The sequence below is a fragment of the Ictalurus furcatus genome, unplaced genomic scaffold (assembly GCF_023375685.1).
Source record: "Ictalurus furcatus strain D&B unplaced genomic scaffold, Billie_1.0 scf7, whole genome shotgun sequence".
Lineage (NCBI taxonomy): Eukaryota > Metazoa > Chordata > Actinopteri > Siluriformes > Ictaluridae > Ictalurus > Ictalurus furcatus.
The window spans coordinates 321,785-340,394 of record NW_026521056.1 but is presented as its reverse complement, the minus strand read 5'-3'; the positions used below and the strand labels follow the sequence as shown (position 1 = coordinate 340,394).

The following is an 18,610-nucleotide window of genomic DNA, read 5'->3' as shown; positions in this document are numbered from 1 at the left end:
AACCCTGTGGAACTCCAAAAGTAACCTCAGTACGCATGGAGAATTCACCATTTACATCTACGAACTGATAACGATCGGTCAGATAAGACCTGAGCCAGGAGAGGACTGTTCCCTTAATACCAACAACATTTTCTAATCTATCAAGGAGAATAGTGTGATCTATAGTATCAAAAGCTGCACTAAGGTCGAGTAACACAAGCAGTGAGACACAACCCTGATCGTAGGTCAGTAGAAGGTCATTTACTACTTTAACTAATGCTGTCTCTGTGCTATGATGAGGTCTAAACCCTGACTGATACATTTCATGAATGTTATTCCTATCTAAGTACGAGCATAACTGCTTTGCTACAACCTTTTCTAAAATCTTAGAGATGAAGGGGAGATTTGATATTGGTCTATAGCTGGACAATTGAGACGGGTCAAGATCAGGTTTTTTAATCAAGGGTTTAATAACTGCTAATTTAAGTGATTTAGGTACATAGCCAGTGCTTAGGGAAGAATTGATTATATTTAGAAGTGGTTCAATTACTCCTGGACAAATCTGTTTAAACAAACATGTAGGTACGGGATCTAGTAAGCAAGTTGCAAGATATGACTATAATCACTGAAGAAATAGCTTACCTGGGTCCCCTCCATTCTGTCTCTTAAGCTTTCGCTGAGCTTCCTCTGCCTGTATCCAAAATAAACAACATAAAAATTTAGAAAAACCATTAGTGCTCATGTGACTAAAGAGAATTACTAAATCTGCCAAAAGCAGCACATCACCTTAAGGACATCCTCAGCACTAACAGCCGAATCAAAATGCAAATGGATAAGTGCATATATTGAGCTTCCAAAGAGCATTTCCTGATTAGACCACTAGGCACTCAAACTGGTATTTTGTCACTTATGTGCTTTTCTTTATCAATCACACAATCTGACAGAGGCTCTACACTTAAGAGAAGGAACTAAAGAATGAAGTAACACGTGAGTTGCAGACAGTTTTAGTTACTGCGTAGCAGGAGCTCGGGTACATGCTTTAAGTAGTGAATTATCATTTACAAAAACTGTTTTCAGAATTGTAATGCTGTTCTCTCCAGGGAAGGGGTCACAATGTTAACTGATGTCTGCCCCAGAGACAATAACAGCACTGAGACTCTTCCCATAACGTCTAACCTGAAATCTTCCTGTAATGCTGCAGACCGAGGGGTCCTGGTCCATGCCACCATGGAGGACATTTTAAGCTCATTGTAAAACACTGATTTTGAGTTTCTTGAAGCATTTTGGTGTTCATTTGGAAGTATGCTTGGCTCTTTATCTTGTTGAAAGCCAAGTCTGAACCTCCTGGCAAAGGCAAGCTAAAGATTCTGGGCTAAAATATGATTGCTCCACCGACCACCAATTAATAATATCTCTCTCTCTCTCTCTCTCTCTCTCTCTCTCTCTCTCTCTCTGAAAATTAAAATAAAAGGCACAGAAAATATGACAAAACTCAAACGAAGCAAGGAAACTGGATAGGGCAGTTTCTGAATTCATATGCATGGATCAAGTTCCTGTCTACTCTGTAGAAAAGCATCTGGAAGGAAGGAAGGAAGCATCTGGAAGGAGAATGAGACACCAACTTAAACAGTGCAACACTATCAAGGACTCTGTCCATTCCTGTCTCTTTATTCTCCTAAAATACTTATGAAGCCTTTGAAACACATTTCATAAGAAGGCTTTCGATATAATATAATATAACTGGACAGCAGCACATAGAAAATCCATAACTAATTGAACAATTCCATGAGTACGTCTACTCACATTTTCAGGCAAGGCCTTGACCAGCTCACTGTGAGCCATGGGACGAATACAAAGCCGATGTATGATTTCTCTGTTTAGTTCATCACAGTCTTCTACATGCCCAATGCCTGGTGTAAACCGCTCACCTAAGACACACACAGATAGCAATAATACACACAATTATTAGGCACACATACCCTTCTGGCTGTGTATTATTACAAATATACATAACAAATAAAACGCCCTATCCACGTCTTTAATTTGCTTCCAAAACGGTCTGTACTCACCCACAACCATTATAATGAGGTGAAGCATCTCTTCTATTAAAGTGCTGTTCTGCTGGACTACATCCTGAACAGAAAATTACCCATAAACTGTGAGAACCACTCAATGCAGAAAAGGCAGTTACTGAAAACATGTATTACACACCTTATCCGTGTTCTCGATGTTGTATCTTTTCCTGCAGTCGGCTGAACTAACGATATGAAAGAGCTCAAAAAGACTGAGCACAATCATCAGAAAGTGGTTGGGATCCATCATGGAAGCCCCCACCTGCTCACAGTACACCAGAATCATTGGTCAGAAAATTATTCTCATTTTCATTATATAAATAATATATATAAATAATACAAATACACACAAAAAAATACAAAATGCCAACCTGGAGCATCATGAGGTCCTTATCAAACATCTCAAGCCTACACTTCACATTGGTAGTTGTTGACCTGTTAAAAAAAATAATAATAATTTTTTTTATTTATATATATATATATATATATATATATATATATATATATATATATATATAATTTAAAAAAAAGGGGGGGTTGTTTATAGTTTTGCATTTTATAGTGCTAAACAATACAAACACATTTAAAAATATTTCATTTGTTACAGCATACCTGATTGGATAATGTTTAATTTCTCGTCCACATCCCAGCATGCACCTGTGCACAGAGAACCAGGCAGCAAAGTGGGTGCTCAATCACCATTGGGGGACTCAGTACACACTGTGGAAAAGGACACACCACATTTGTTGGTACAAATATTCTCACATACACCAACCACCACCAGCATACATACCTGTAAACTGCAAGTCACTTCTGTCTTGCTAAGGAGAGCATGAAGTCCTTAATAAAATAAAATAAAATAAATAAGTAAATAAAAAGCAGAAATTAAGTTTAAAATCCTCAATTTCAAGAAACACTGAAGTACACACTTTTGATAAACTTGGTACATTCGGTCTCCTACCTGCAGGCAATCTAGACACCGGTAGGTGAATGCTGACTTTCTGTTGTGAGACACAGCAGCGGATGGTGTCCACTGAGTGTCCACACATACTAAGAGTGATGGGTTGTTCTCCATCAGTAAAACCGCTGTGGCAGTGAGTCAGAACTGTTAGGCACTTCTTACAGGCTTCAATTAGCACCCACTCCTGCAAATATATAGCACATAACAGGCTCAGCATGGACAGTCCTTATGCAAAAGGCAAATTGCAGGGTGCGTCTTTGATTGATAAACTCAAGGTCATGCACACATCAGATGTTGGAGTAGGTACCGGGCCACTGAAAAGTAGTTTTATGACTGCATTCAGATCTCCTGTTCTGTTAGCTCAAGGCAGCTATTATAAGTTGCCGTTATATCCTCTCAGAAATTCAGGTTAGCGTAGGTGAGGCAGCCAGCAATAAATATAATAAATATTTACATATGACCTAGAAATCTTGTCAGAAATCACTTCAGGCTACAACATACATGCACACATACAGGGTGTCGACAAAAAAAGAAACTTGTAACGATATTAATCGGTACAATATTTAAGGACCTAATAAGGATTACATGCAGCCCTTTGACTACAGAACAGCTTGAAAAATTCTTGGAATGCAGTCACGCAAGTCCTGAGTGCATTGTGTTGGGATGTTCTTCATTCTTCACCAGGAAAACCCCTCCGTTCGTTAAGAGATAAAGGAGACGGACATCTACTGAGTCTGCATTCCAGATACTCCCATAAAAGGGTCAATGATGTTTAAACCTGGTGATTTAGGAGACCACTGTGTTAGTGTTCACCAAACCAGTTTTATACAAGTGTAGTACAATCATGTGACATGGGATTATCATCATGAAGAAGTGTTTGTAGCATACATATCTTCTGGTCTTGAACAATTATTTCCAATTTCTCATGAGTCTAAGTTTTGAGTTCTTTACACCAGGTTATGATTCTTCATGCATTGACATTTGGTGCAAAAGGTTTCTGAATGGCAGCCCTGGTTTTGCAAAGCTCATAATGCACAGATTTGCTGAGCCTAGTTCATGAACATGTTCATTTAATAGCTTTACTATGTTCGTCCATAGCTACTGACAATAGCTTCGTCAGTAGCTTTGACTTGCGACCACTGTTCCTCTTTGCTGAACCCTTTTGTCTATGTTTGATATACTCTTCCTTGATTTTGAAACATTAACGGCGTTTACACACCTAGTTCGTTTGAGCACTCAAAGCTGTCTCGGGCCTATATAACGTATATATATGTGAACATTCAAGTGATCTCAGACCCCCCCAAAAGGACCCACAAATGAACCGTACTCAGACCACCTTTTGTGGTTTTGATTGATTTGTGCATTGTGAAAACAAAGTAGTCTCGGTCTGCTTCACGTTTGCTTTATACAGTAGATAAAGAACCTGAGAGTTGCTGTACATGTATAGCTACAGTTTTCCGTTACCTAACAGAAAAACAACTCAGATGTTTTACTTTGGGATCATGTGGTCCTACAATAATGTCAGCATTTTCGTTAGCAACATGACATTAACTAATAGAGCCACTGTAGTAATAGCAATAATTTTATAGAGCTTAAGTTGTTATGCATCAGTATTAACAGAACTGTGTCAGTGACTGGAACAATAGTTACAGTATAAATCAGTATACAGTAAGTGGGTAATATATGTAGTGTATGCATGCATTTTGTTTACCCCAACCAGCCACATCAACCAGTAGCACTATGGCATGAAGCATAAACTGATTTTTATGGTTGAGCATCAAAAATGCTTCTGGAATTTCACTTTAAATCTGCTTTGACTGCTCTGTGTTTCAGCCAAATCATAGCATTTCAGCCAAATGACTGTATCATGTAAAGCAACCATCTTGAATGGCATAGTCACTATTAAACTATGGGAAAAGAGTTAGTGTGAACACCAAGTGATCAGAGATCTCATCACCACTAAAATTTCCAGAAGCAGAACTGGGTCCACTTTCGAGTCCAACTGTACTGTGAACACCAAAAGCACTGAGGCCATTTGCAGCTCCCTTTCAGGTCTCGCTTATATTAAACATAGAACTCCTGAACCTAAATCTTTTGCCATCCCGTCATCAGTGAGCTCGCCTCAATCTCGTTAAGTGATGAATGAAATCTGATCCGTGCTGCGACTCTGACCCTTCGGCTCATGATGAATTGAGCAAACGCGCTCAGTTTTTAATTGCAGCGTCCTAACTGAACTAAATGATTTTTATTACTAGAAAAAAGCAAAATGACAGTGCGGGCAATGCCGCAGCGGGCAAGTGATGTAATCGCTGTGTGGCCGAACACCACGTAACACCGGGAAGACCGACTAACGCATCAAGCCAATTTTGGGGACTGATGCACCTGCGATTGCAACACCCACTATTTAGCTGAACTGGAGCTCTGTCAGTTGCCTGTTAATTCTGAAAACTCATTAAGGGATCATTTTCAGACCATTTTTATAGTGGCTGCATGCTGTTAGCTGGCACAACGATTCACCCATACACAATAGCTGTGCTTGTCAAGATGCTTTTTCATGTACTGTTAGTTATTTTGTCCACTTCCTGCACGTCGAATACTTCCTTCTTATTTGAAGGCTTCCATATATAGATTTAAATTTACAACCACATGTAGAACTTTGACCTTCAAGAAATCCCTACTCGGAGCCAATCATTTCCATACACCTCAAAGACATGACAAAGACAAAAGTCCTGTGATCTTCAGACAGATCTTGTTGGTTTTAGTTTGTGCAGGAATAATATGTGCATTTGCTGCTATGGTCGCACTACCAGAACTCCTGTAGAGTGTGCACACATTGTATTATACTAGTACTGGTGAGTGTGTTAGTACTCACATCACTGGCACACCACTCTTGCATCACTGAGATAATGTGTGTGAGCTTCATCTGCAATGTGAAGACTGTCACCCACAATGGTTCCATCTCTATGTCTTGGTCCACGTCGCGTACTACTGGGTCCATACCCTGCAGAAATCACAAATCCCCAACACACATTATACTACTGATATTAAACAACATGGCTATATTTCACCCCACATGATCATTACATCAATAACTGCAAGTTAACATGGCTTATACAAACACACAAACACACTGCATGCACTTGAGCAGCTCCAAGAAAGCATCAAGTCCTTCCAGAAACTTCTCCCTGAGCTTGTCGGTCCACTCTGTTGGACGGCTAATCAGGACATATCTGAGTTTTAAAAAAAAAAGTTTAATGAGAATGATTAGCTATTAATTATCATTAATAATGATATTCTCTGACAGACAGTGTAACACATTCTGCTTTTTTCCAGCCCTACTTGAGGTCTTCTATAAGACTCTGGACCCTGCGGAATTTAAAGACCTTTTGTGCACTGTAGAGTTCAAACTGAAATCGTCCCTGCTGGTCTCGATGTCTCAGGTGATCATGGAGTGTGCGGACGATCGTGGTCATCAGGCTCTCCTCTGTGATCAGCATCCGTGCCTGTAATGAGGATAAGACCACAAATCGGTACTTCTAATAGTGATAAAGTTAACATTTTGTTACAATTCCAATAAATAGTCAAATGAAGTGCACTTCGTTCAACCCTACTTTAATAATAAATGTTTTCCCCAAATAGGGAAAATGACCTTGCTGCTAGATCTTTAATCATTCTATTAAGCTGTATATTCACTATACAACTGGGGGGAAGAACAGTTAAAGTGTGAACATTCAGAATTGAGTGAATCTAAGAAGACTGTTTCTCCCAACACGTACATGATACCAAAGCCACTGCACACCAGATACAGTGGAGCTTGAAATGTGAAAGTTTTCTATATTTCTGCATAAATGAGACCTAAAACATCAGATTTTCACACAAGTCCTAAAAGTAGACAAGAACCCAATTAAACAAACCAGACTGAAATATTATACTTGGTCAATTATTTATTGAGGAAAATGATGCAATATTACAAATCTGTGAGTGGCACAAATATTGTACTTCTAACCTTAGAGTAAGAACCTCGAAGATTAGCAGTTAATTTGCCTGAATCTCAAGAGAAAGTGGGTCATGCAGCAAGAAAACAACCTTAAACACACTTTTCTTCTTTAACCATTTTTGGTAGAATGAATTAAGTGAATGTTTTGGAATGTTCAAGTCAAAGTCCTGACCTTAATCCACTAGAAATGTTGTGGAAGGACCTGAAGGAAGCAGTTCATGTGAGGAAACCCACCAACATCCCAGACTTGAAGCTAAAATTCCTCCAAGCCGATGTGCAGGACTGATCAACAGTTACCGGAACTGTTTAGTTGCAGTTATTGCTGCACAAGGGGGTCACCCCATATCCTGAAAGCAAGTGTTCACATACTTTTGCCACTCACAGATATGTAATATTGGTTCATTTCCCTCAATATATAAATGATGAAGTATTATATTTTTGTCTCATTAGTTTAATTGGGTTCTCTTTATCTATAACCCCAATTCCAAAAAGGCTGGGACAATATGGGAAATGCAAAAAAAACAAAACAAACAAACCCCAAAACCAAAGAGACATTTGAAAATTCAATTCACCCTGTACTATATTGAAAACACATTATTTGATGTTGTACTTTGAATATTTAAAAAATAAATTGAATTCACACTCATTTCACATCTGATGACTGCAACAAACTCCTAAAAAGTTGTTTAACACTGTGTAACATCACCATTTCTTTTATTAACAAGCGGGATTTTCTACCATTCATCCGTTATAGATTTCTTCAGCTGCACAACTATACAGTGCCTTGGTTGCACTCTTTTGCGCTTCATAATGCACCACACTTTCTCTCTATCAGAAACAGGTCAGGACACGAAGGCACGGTGAAAATTTGCACTGACAGGTAATGGAGAACTCCCTGTCATGGTCATCCTTCATGTAGGGCTGGACGATATGGCCAAAATGTAGATCACGATATATTGCTTAATTTCGGTCGATACGATATAACTCCGATATCGATATGAACAATATAAATCCTCAGAAAAACTGCCAAGGACGCCCACAACAGATGTCTGTACCTTCAAACTTCTGTAAAATGAATGCCAAGTCTATGAAACCTCCTCCTATAAAACTATATAATAATTTAGAAATTAAAAAAATTATTTTGAATTTAACCTTCATACAAACAAGAAATGTGAAATCACTGTCAAATAAACAAAACTCTCACCTTTGTCAATATTAATATCTTTAACTTATTACTATTTTATTCTTATAGATTGAAATAAAAGTGCTTCAGCCAGGATAAAAAAATTATGAAAAATGCTCAGAGTTGCTGAAGAAAACAGAAAAAGTGTGAGCAATAACAAGAACACATGTTGCTGGGGCAGGGACATTGTTGGGGGTTGATGACACCCTATGACAGGCTCTAGAGGTTTCTAGCAAGAAATACAAGCTGGTCTACATTATCTGGCTTCAAAGATGCCCTTTTACATGTGACAATGTTGCCACCTGTACTAAATACCCTCTCAGAGGGGGAGCTTGTGGCTTGAATACACAAGTAATGTTTTGCCAGTTGTCCTACTCTGGGGAAGTTCTTATGAGAGACACTAACAAACAATCTGACAGAGGCTCTACACTTAAGAGAAGGAACTAAAGAATGAAGTAACACGTGAGTTGCAGACAGTTTTAGTTACTGCGTAGCAGGAGCTCGGGTACATGCTTTAAGTAGTGAATTATTATTTACAAAAACTGTTTTCAGAATTGTAATGCTGTTCTCTCCAGGGAAGGGGTTACTATGTTAACTGATATCTGCCCCAGAGACAATAACAGCACCGAGACTCTTCCCATAATGTCTAACCTGAAATCTTCCTGTAATGCTGCAGACCGAGGGGTCCTGGTCCATGCCACCATGGAGGACATTTTAAGCTCATTGTAAAACACTGATTTTGAGTTTCTTGAAGCATTTTGGTGTTCATTTGGAAGTATGCTTGGCTCTTTATCTTGTTGAAAGCCAAGTCTGAACCTCCTGGCAAAGGCAAGCTAAAGGTTCTGGGCTAAAATGTGATTGCTCCACCTTCTCCCCCGCCCCTCTCTCTCTCTCTCGTTCAACCCCAGATACCAGGCAAAAATTACTTCATGTATACAGAGATCCCCAAACTATACACCGAAACCAGACCTCATTTCAGAACATCTTGAAGAAAAAACATTTTATGCCTACATATTTATTATATATCTATTTTGTAATTGCTTTTTTATATTATGTGACTGTTGTTTTTTATAATGCTCAAGTGTTTAAATAAAGGAGTTAAAAGTATTATTTATTTATACACAAAGTGGTATTGAGTATCGTGTATTTTTGCTGGTACCGACTACTAGATTTTTGGTATCGTGACATCCCTAGATTGGACATTCTATGTTTGAGTTATAACAACTTCCTTTTTCATGGTGAAACTTCTAAATTTGTGAGAGCGCCACGCCCACGGTGAGCAGCAAAAATTCAAAAGCTTCGCAATTTAGCATCGTCAATGCCTTTAGATGAGACTGACCGAATGTGATGCCGATCTGATGAAAGCTACAGGAGGAGTACGTTAAAGTACGAGGCCTGGAAATGGCAAAAAACGGAGGAAAAAATCAAGAGAAAAATCAAAATGCTGACTTCCTGTTGGGTTTAGGGTATGGGTTCAAGAGACCAGGGAGTCAGCCATTTTAAGTGTTGTCTCAATTGCAAAATCCTTCCAGTGCACTGGAACGTTTGCTCCCTAAAAAATCCCACAACGCACCACAAAAACCAGGGAGCATCGATACTCACTATGTTCCCTTACTGGAAATGACCTCATGTCTCTCAGCTAATGTCTCTCTCTGGTGTCTGGTTTAAAATGAGCTCAATCTGCAAACCCAAGGTGGCTGATGTGTCCATTGTTGCTGAATATTTGAATGGAGCTATACTGAGAGCTATTGTAAATGCACTGTAGCACTTGTCTGTCCTGCAGACTTCATAGTTGAAAATGTGAACTGCTTGCTCCCGAAACTTCTTTAGTGCAGATTAGGGCTGCACAATTAATGGAATATCGATCGCGATTACGATTTTGACTGCCCACGATTAAATGAACATGATCGACTGCGATATTGACATTTAAATTCCGTCCTCCGCTCACAGAAAACTCCACTGCAGATCAAATCAAGCGGCTCCTACACTACAGCCAATCACCATAGAGTGGCGCAGGGATGACGTCATTTTGTAGTGCCAAAACCCCGAAACGGAATTAGCATTTTAGCCCTCGAGTTGCTAGCTTCGCTTCGAGCTCCAGAGCGAGGGGAAATCATGAAATTAGCACGATGCTAAATAGCACTTCAGAGGTTGTCGGGGACATTAAACCTAATCACGCTGAGTGGGAAACAAACTTTGCAGATAAACTCGGGGCTCTACGGTGCAACCATTTCACTCGCATTTGTGACTGAAAAGTACTTTGTGCGACTGTGAATAAATATTTATTCACACCGGTGCAAGTGACCTGTTCGGAGTTGTATAATACAATCGGAATTAAAACTACAGGAAGTCCAAAATACATCTACACCGCGCAACAGTTACTTTCACACTGCTTTTCATCTCCTCAGTCCACTGTACAAGTGTGGAAATACTGCAAAGAAGCCATTATGATGAAGTGAGTAACTCTACATCATCTGCTTCTCTCAACTCTCCGATCTCACAACCGCCATCTTTTATTGATCCCGCAAAATGACCTGAACTTTCACCTGCTCGTGTAGACACAGCGGCTTCGGGCGGAGTAAATTAATAATAACGTTACAAGGTGGGTTTAATTCAGACTTCTTTATTAAATAATTCCTCACCAATCACAATCAAGAGTAGCAACTGTTCCGTCTGTAAACATACAGTACACTGCCGCTCTCCTTCACTAACTCTAATTCACTCCATTTAAACTCACGGTTGCCAGATATCACTAGAAAAGTCAACTCCAGTTTCCATGTTTTGATTTATCCCCCCAAAACACAATATTATCAGCAGACATGGCAACACTGTACTGGGGAAACGATCTAAAACTGAAACAAAAATAAAACTACTAAAATGTAAAGACAGAAAATGTGCTTAGTTAAAATAAATCATTTAATATATATATATATATATATATATATATATATATATATATATATATATATATATATATATATTTTAAAAAAATAGATATTATAATACCTTCATAAAATATAAATAAAATGAGAAATGAAATAATGTTTAATTACTATGGGTTGCATTTAATATCAATTTGACCCTAACCTTAGATCACTATTTCCTTAGAAAGCTATTAGCCTTTTTCCTAATATGGATCATTTTTGTGTTAGTCTACTTTTAATTAGGACTCTATTGTTCAAGATATTTTAAAATAAATATTTTATGCTGTATATTTATCAATTAACCAACAGTATTTCTCATTGCTATTATTTTATTCAGTTAACAGTGACCAGGAGCAGAGAGCTTACATTTAACTGTTATGATAGACTTCCTGATTAAAGTTTAAATAAAAATAGATTGGTATCTGGATCAGTATCATCTGTAAAAATCCTGATCGGAGCATCAGTAATGAACACCATTAAACTAAAGCGCTTTGCATCTGACGGGTAAATGAACTCACCCAATCACATCCTATATGAGATTATTCAGATATCTACACAATACACACAGAGCGGTTCGAGAACTGACTCCAGCCCGGAACCATGACAGTGGAAATGTCTAATAGTGCAGCTTTAAATATATTTAAGAGGAGCAGACTTCAAACAGGTTCACAGTTGTTTTTGTGCATACAGTCTGTAAAATGAACTGGAAATATTACATTTAGTTTATCAGAAGGTAAATTAATGTCATGGCTCACACTATGTTCCTAAATTCTGTCATAATTGACCAGCTCAAGTTCTCATGCCTACTTGTGTGTTATATTGTGGCATGAGAAAACTTAAATGTGAAAGTGCAATAAAAAATATGTTGTCACTAAAATCAATTAATCATCATGATAAATAATGAACACCTATAACTTACACAATGTCTGGGGTAACTGTTCTGCTAGACCTGACCAGATTTTCTCATTGACTTCATGCCAATAAAGGGTACAATCAATACCCAGACACCTGAATATTCGAATAATATGCTCCTTCGACAGTGGGACAATCGAGAGTGTCCTGACCAGCTGTCTCACGGTGTAGTACGGGAACTGCACCGCCTCCAACCACAAGACCCTACAGCGAATTGTGAGGACAGCTGGAAAGATCATCGGGTCTCTCTACCCACCACACACCTCCTTCAACTACTGGTGCATCCGCAAAGCCACCAGTATTGTGGAGGACCCCTTTCACAGACTATTCGCCCTCCTGCCACCTGGCAGAAGGTACAGGAGCGTCCGTGCCACCACCAGCAGACTCTGCAACAGTTTCTTCCCTGAGACAGTCAGATTACAGTGCTCACCTGGGCTAGTCAAACACCTCACCCAGTAAGACTCATACCACTGCACACCGCACTAACCCAGTAAGACTTTACATAGCTGCATCAGTCACTTTATACTAGGGAACTATTTCTGCTGCCAGTATTGCTGCAATACATGTGCTGCTACATTACACAGTAGCTTACAGTTACAGTCCATGTCCTGTGTATTTGCCGTTTTGTGTTTTTATTGTGTTGCACTCATCTCACACAGAACAGTACGCAAGACTGGGTGAGTTAAAGTGCAAATACACAACTGTGTTGCATCATGGTCCGGAAGGAATGTCTCTTTGTTCCAGTGTATACAAGCTATATAGAGGAATGACAATAAAAACCCACTTGACTTAACTAATGGCACCTCAAAAGGTTAAATGTGTATTCGAATACCTGGCACATCCCTAATTAGAAAGACTATTAACTACTAAACTTGAAGTTTAATACATTCTGCACTAGGAACGAATAAGGATGCATGTTAAATTAACTTCACTTAGTGTTGTGGTTATAGCACATGGAGCCATTGCTTATTATAATAATGAACAGCTATGAGAGTAAAAGCACTGCAAACCCACATAAAAATTAAAGCATATTTCCAATTCTGAAAAAAAAATATCATATTGCTGTACCTGCAGTGAAGATTTTCCCTGCACCCGAGACCACCACCACACGGTACTCTGAGTCTTCAGCAATCTGATTAAAGCATTCGATCATTTCACTGTAGGGGAAAAAAACAAAAAAAAAAAACAAAAAAAAAGCACTAATGTTATTATGCAAAGTTGCCTATAACGGAGTATAAAGCCAACACCTTATATAACAAAACAAAGACGTCCAATGCAACAAAGCAGAATTATACATGGGGGAAATTAACACTTTTTTTTTTTTTTTTACCTAAATGTCTTCCAAAAAAAATTTTTTTTTTTCATACTTTCATTTCCCCCCCCCAGATAGCCTTTAAGAACGCTTTTGACAAGAGAAGAATGTATTGAAATCATTCTCATGCCTGGATCAGGAAGCTGTGGCAAGGTTGCGATGGACTAACAGGAAACATGGCGAACACAGCAAACATACAACACAGTTTCCAAACTTATTAACAAATTCAAAAAGACTGCAAGTGTTGCAGACCAACCGAGAAGTGCACATCCACTGACGAAGGCACAACCGACCTGGTACTGGCAAACAGTCCCTTATGTATGGAGACTTTTGGAAAACCCAGTAGTTATGTCCTTTATTTGATGGAAAAACATACCTCCAGTAGGCCTTGCTCATGGCGTTGTGTTTCTCTGGTCGGTGCAGCTCTACAGGAGTGATGTGATTGGCTGGGTGGGTGACTGACAGGGTGGTGAAGGGCGGAGTGGGGCCTCCTGAAGTCAACATGTCTTGAACAGCGTTCAGAGTAGGAAACCACAGGCTCCAGTCTGATAAACACCAGTCAACAGGTTAATATGATGACTATTTACGGAGATGAATAAAGGACACAAGACCATGGCCCCATACACAGTGATGGACAATTTACAGACAGAAAAGTGACCGAAACCTTTGTTTGGTGCTACAATGCATAAATCATCTTAGGCCTAGTGGGTTTATGTTAGGAGACTTTAATGGAGCATTTCTGAAAGGAATCTCCAGTGTCAACACAGTAAAAGTCAGGGGTAAAGCTACAAGTTTTCAGATACAGCCAAGACATCAGCACAGAGGACATTTTTGTGGCCCTATCGGTAACATGACAAGCAGCATTTTTGCTTTGTTTTATATAATTAAAAAAAAAGTTTTGTTTTTTTAAATAAAATAAATAAATAAAAATAAAGAAATAAACACACCACACAATAGGTGAGGGAAGAACAGCTGTTACAACATGCTAACACAAGTGAGAACAGGAATGTGTTTTCATTCTACAACATTAAATGCAACTATTCACCGATCAGCTACAACAGTAAAACCACTGACAGGTGAAGTGAAGAACTTTGATTATTTCATTTCAACAGCACCCAGGGGTGGGGTATATCAGGCACCAAGAGAACGGGTGGGGAAAAATGGGCAAGTGTAAGGATCTAAGCAACTTCGATAAGGGCCAAACTGTGACGTCTAGATAACTGGGTCTGAGCATTGCCAAAACGGCAGGTCTTGTACCTACCAAAAGTGGCCCATGGAAGGTCAACTGGTGAACTGGTGACAGGGTCAAGGGCGCCCAAGGCTCACTGATGCGAGTGGGCAGCAAAAGCTAGCAGAGGCAGTGTGATGTTCTGGGCAATGTTCTGCTGGGAAACCTCGGGTCCTGGCTTTTGTGTGGATGTTAATATACTTTGACACCTACCACCTACCCAATACTGTTGCAGACCACGTACACCTCTTCATGGCAACAAAATTCCCTAATGGCAGTGGTCTCCTTCAGCGGAATAATGTTCCCTGACACACTACAAAAAATGGTTCAGGAATGGTTTGAGGAACATGACAGAGTTCAAGGAGTTGACTGCCACCAAATTCCCCAGATGTCAATACAATTGAGCACCTGTGGGATGTTCTGGACAAACAAGTCTGATCCACGGAGGCCCACCTTGCATCTTACAGGACTTAAAGGAACTATGGTCTTGGTGCCAGAAACCACAGCACACCTTCAGAGGTCTTGTGGCGTCCATGCCTCGACGAGTAAGAGCTGTTTTAGCGGCACAAGGAGGACCTGCACATTAGTCAGGTGGTTTTAATGTTATGGCTGATTTTTATTAATTTTTTTTAACAAATTGTTAGTGCTGCCAAGCTGCTGTGTTGCAAGCGGAATAAAACACTTTGGGATGTGCTGTTAACTCCACGTTGAGCTGAAGAACATGCCACCCCATCAGTAAATATATTTTCCTAGAACAAGTCTGTGGTGTTTTATTCATTTGTTGATTTTGTGGTCAGTAAACCGTTTGTGTGTTGATTTTGATGTATGTTTGGATCGTTGTCCTACTGGAAGATCCAACCACAGCCCATTTTAATCTTTCTGGCAGAGTCAGTCAGGTTTTCATTTAATATCTGTTGATATTTGATAGAGTCCATGATGCCAGGAAGTGATGGACTTTTAACAGCTTGACCACACGGCATCACTCTTATGCCAGTTGACTTTTGCAGATGAAGCTTTTCCATAACACTCCAGAGCGTATTTTACCACCTTAACATCACCTCTAATTAAAACTGTGATATCATCCGCACATGCAGATAATTTGGTGGGTTGTTGACAGTTTAGAGTGTCGATTTGTAGACCTGTTAATTCTTTCCTAAGCTTATATAGCCGGGGGTTAAATAATTATGCTGTAAAGTTGGCCCGACAGGGGGCAGCCCTGCCTGATACCCCTCTGAGCCTTCACAGCAGTACTTAAGCCACCGGCCACTTTTATCATAAATGTAGCTTCAGAGTATAATAGCCTCATCATTGAGATAAAATTTTCACCAAAACCGAAAGCCTTTAGGGTGTTAAAAAGAAAAACATGTTCGACCCGGTCAAAAGCTTTCTCCTGATCTAATGGTAAAAAGCCCATTTCAATCTTGTTGTCATACGCATGGTCATACAAGTCCCTTACTAGATGCAGATTCTCTGTAATAGATCTGTCTTTTATACAGTATGATTGGTCTTTGTGTATGATTGTGTGCAGTACATCATTTGCTCTGTTTACCAAACATTTTGAAAAGATTTTGTCTCAGAACCGCGCTCTGTCCTCCCACGCACGCACTCCCAGAGAGAGAGAGAGAGAGAGAGAGAGAGAGAGAGAGAGAGGCACAGATCAATAGAGACAGAAAGGCAGTCAGACAGAAAGAAAGTGAGAGAGAATAGAAAGTGAGAGAGAATGACAGACAGACAGAAAGTGAGAGACCGAAGATAGAGACGACAGTGAGACACACATACACAGAGAGTGAGACAAAGACCAATCAAGAGAGAGATGGAAAGACAATCAGACAGTCAGAAAGAGAAAGAAATAGAGAGAGAGAGTGACTTGTTTCTCTCAGGCTCTCATAATGATTCAGGCCTCAGCTGGTGCTGTCCTTGGTGCTGAAATCAGTCACCAGCCTGCAGTTCACTGAATCTTCATTGCAGCATAAACATGATATGGGATGTTCAACAAGCGTATACTGTACGGGTGTGACGGTCAGGTGTCCACAAACTTTTGGCCATATAGTGTGTTCTTGAAAAAAAAGGAAGCTGGGTTCTAATGTTCAGACTTGATGACAATTTTAATAGAGCTGTGATGGTTCAGCCCGAGACGGGACTGAGAACACTCACTCCACCCTCGCACAGAAAGTGATAGGGGGCAAAAAATAAAAATAAAATAAATAAAAATAAAATAAAAAAAAGACACTTCCAGCAGGGTTTACTGACTGTTTGGTAAACAGCTCCCCAGTGCAACACGTTATAATAATGCAGATACAATGAGGGCCTCAGAAACCATAAACTATTATGGGAATGGTCACTTAAAGCGTTCCCGTATTATGTACGCACGCATAACAATAACAGGTGGTCATGGTAACGCATCACACAACCCCATCCTTGATTATCAGCTACTTTAGGAACGATAACATGTAAGAACAAGTGCATTAATATACGAGGGTGAATCAAAGAAATGAAAACCTTATAAAAACATTTGTTTTTTCTTTACAGACTTTTCTCAGCACTATAACTCTATAACTCTGACTTTCCACCAGATCTCTTTCCTTTAGCACATATAAACACTTTGTACTCGATCAGCCTGACTCCCCTGGAGGTGTCAATCATGGAACATCCTGCCAGACCTGAACGTCAGCACGTCTCGGAGCCACGGACGGGAGAAAAGGAAAGACACATGACGGTGTGGAGAGAAGACGAAATGCTGAGTGACTCAGAGAGAGCCTCAGAGAGAGCCTCAGAGAGAGCCTCATCGATCCACTGATCACGTCATACCACTTATTATTATTATTACTGATGTGCAGAAGCTCGGTTTCCATTTTTAATCCCTTATGAGATTAGAGGTATAATCTGCTTATAATCACGTATACGATCTGATCATAATATACATCATGCATGTTTATTGTTTTACACACACACACACACACACACACACACCCCTTCGTTGCCAGAAATCTAATTAAAGACCAAGATTGAACGTGTCCCTCCTTCTGATAGCGTAAAATTACACGTTACAGATTTGGAATTGCATTCTCGCTGTGCATTCTCACACTCTTTTACTCTTTACTCTGGGAAGTGAGAGAGAGAGAGAGAGAGAGAGAGAGAGAGAGAGAGAGAGTCAGAGATAGAGTGAGCAAATTAATAATAATAATAATTATTATTAATAATTTAAAAAACGGAGCAGATCCAATAGGGCTTCGCAGCAGGCAGTGCTTTACCTCAAAGTGATTTGTAACACACACAGTGGAAATGGTGTAGCAAAAGTCATGCAACCATTGTGGGGGAAAAAAGGGGTGGGGGGGCCTCGGATACTTTGTACCTGATGCATCATCTTTTATAATTGTGATTAATGGTCCATTAGAGAAGAAAACAAAAATCCATTCCATTTTTTGATTACTTATTTGGCATACAGTGAATATTCACACTTAAAGGCCATGTGGAACAATTTCCAAAATGCATTTAATGGGGTAAATTGTGTACATTGAACCGAGAGTACTAGACATGTTTGCTAAAAGCAATACAAAGGCTTTATTCACACTGCAGGAATTTTTATATTGTCTGTTTAGATTTTTTCTTTTAGACAGACTGTTCAACTGCAATTTGTTCTGGTGAATGACAGGCATTCAAAATCTTTTCTGCAGAACTCTGTTGAAGATTCTGTACATCAGAGATTCATCTGACTTCAACAAAACATTTCACATGTATAGAGTTTTGTCTACGGTCATCAAGTAATCACATTTATAGTGTATTTATTACGTCTCCCCTCCTGTGGATATTTACACCTCCGTTGCCTCTGCAGAGGAAAAACATCAATTAAGGACAAGCTCTCACCCTGGCTCTGATCTGTTTAATCTGTTGCCGCTCAGGGAGACGTTACAAGGTGCATCAGAAAAGGACTAATAGATTCAAGAAGTTTTTTTTTCCAAAGCTATAACGCATTCTAACACACACACATGTACTTGATTTCACAGTATAGGTATATAGTGTTCTCAGAACTGTGCATTTTATA

General features: G+C 39.4%; 3 protein-coding genes across 3 annotated transcripts; all 3 read right to left on the bottom strand.

Moving 5' to 3' along the window:
• Window positions 1–788: 788 nt before the first annotated feature.
• On the bottom strand, window positions 789–2,661 carry LOC128605001 (E3 ubiquitin-protein ligase UBR2-like). Its single transcript, XM_053620107.1, has 5 exons — window positions 2,657–2,661; window positions 2,423–2,486; window positions 2,191–2,313; window positions 2,049–2,112; window positions 789–1,907 (listed from the first exon to the last, which is right to left on the bottom strand). Exons 1-5 carry the CDS (start codon window positions 2,659–2,661, stop codon window positions 1,687–1,689), a joined length of 477 nt encoding a protein of 158 aa, XP_053476082.1. The 3' UTR covers window positions 789–1,686.
• Window positions 2,662–2,682: 21 nt separating this feature from the next.
• Window positions 2,683–6,010, bottom strand: LOC128605000 (E3 ubiquitin-protein ligase UBR2-like). Its single transcript, XM_053620106.1, has 3 exons — window positions 5,885–6,010; window positions 3,013–3,196; window positions 2,683–2,891 (listed from the first exon to the last, which is right to left on the bottom strand). The coding sequence occupies exons 1-3, from the start codon at window positions 6,008–6,010 to the stop codon at window positions 2,743–2,745; spliced, it is 459 nt and encodes a 152-aa protein (XP_053476081.1). The 3' UTR covers window positions 2,683–2,742.
• Window positions 6,011–6,229: 219 nt separating this feature from the next.
• On the bottom strand, window positions 6,230–14,748 carry LOC128605014 (delta(3,5)-Delta(2,4)-dienoyl-CoA isomerase, mitochondrial-like). Its single transcript, XM_053620123.1, has 4 exons — window positions 13,717–14,748; window positions 13,097–13,185; window positions 6,396–6,515; window positions 6,230–6,242 (listed from the first exon to the last, which is right to left on the bottom strand). Exons 1-3 carry the CDS (start codon window positions 13,842–13,844, stop codon window positions 6,457–6,459), a joined length of 276 nt encoding a protein of 91 aa, XP_053476098.1. The 5' UTR covers window positions 13,845–14,748; the 3' UTR covers window positions 6,230–6,242; window positions 6,396–6,456.
• Between the last annotated feature and the right edge of the window lie 3,862 nt (window positions 14,749–18,610).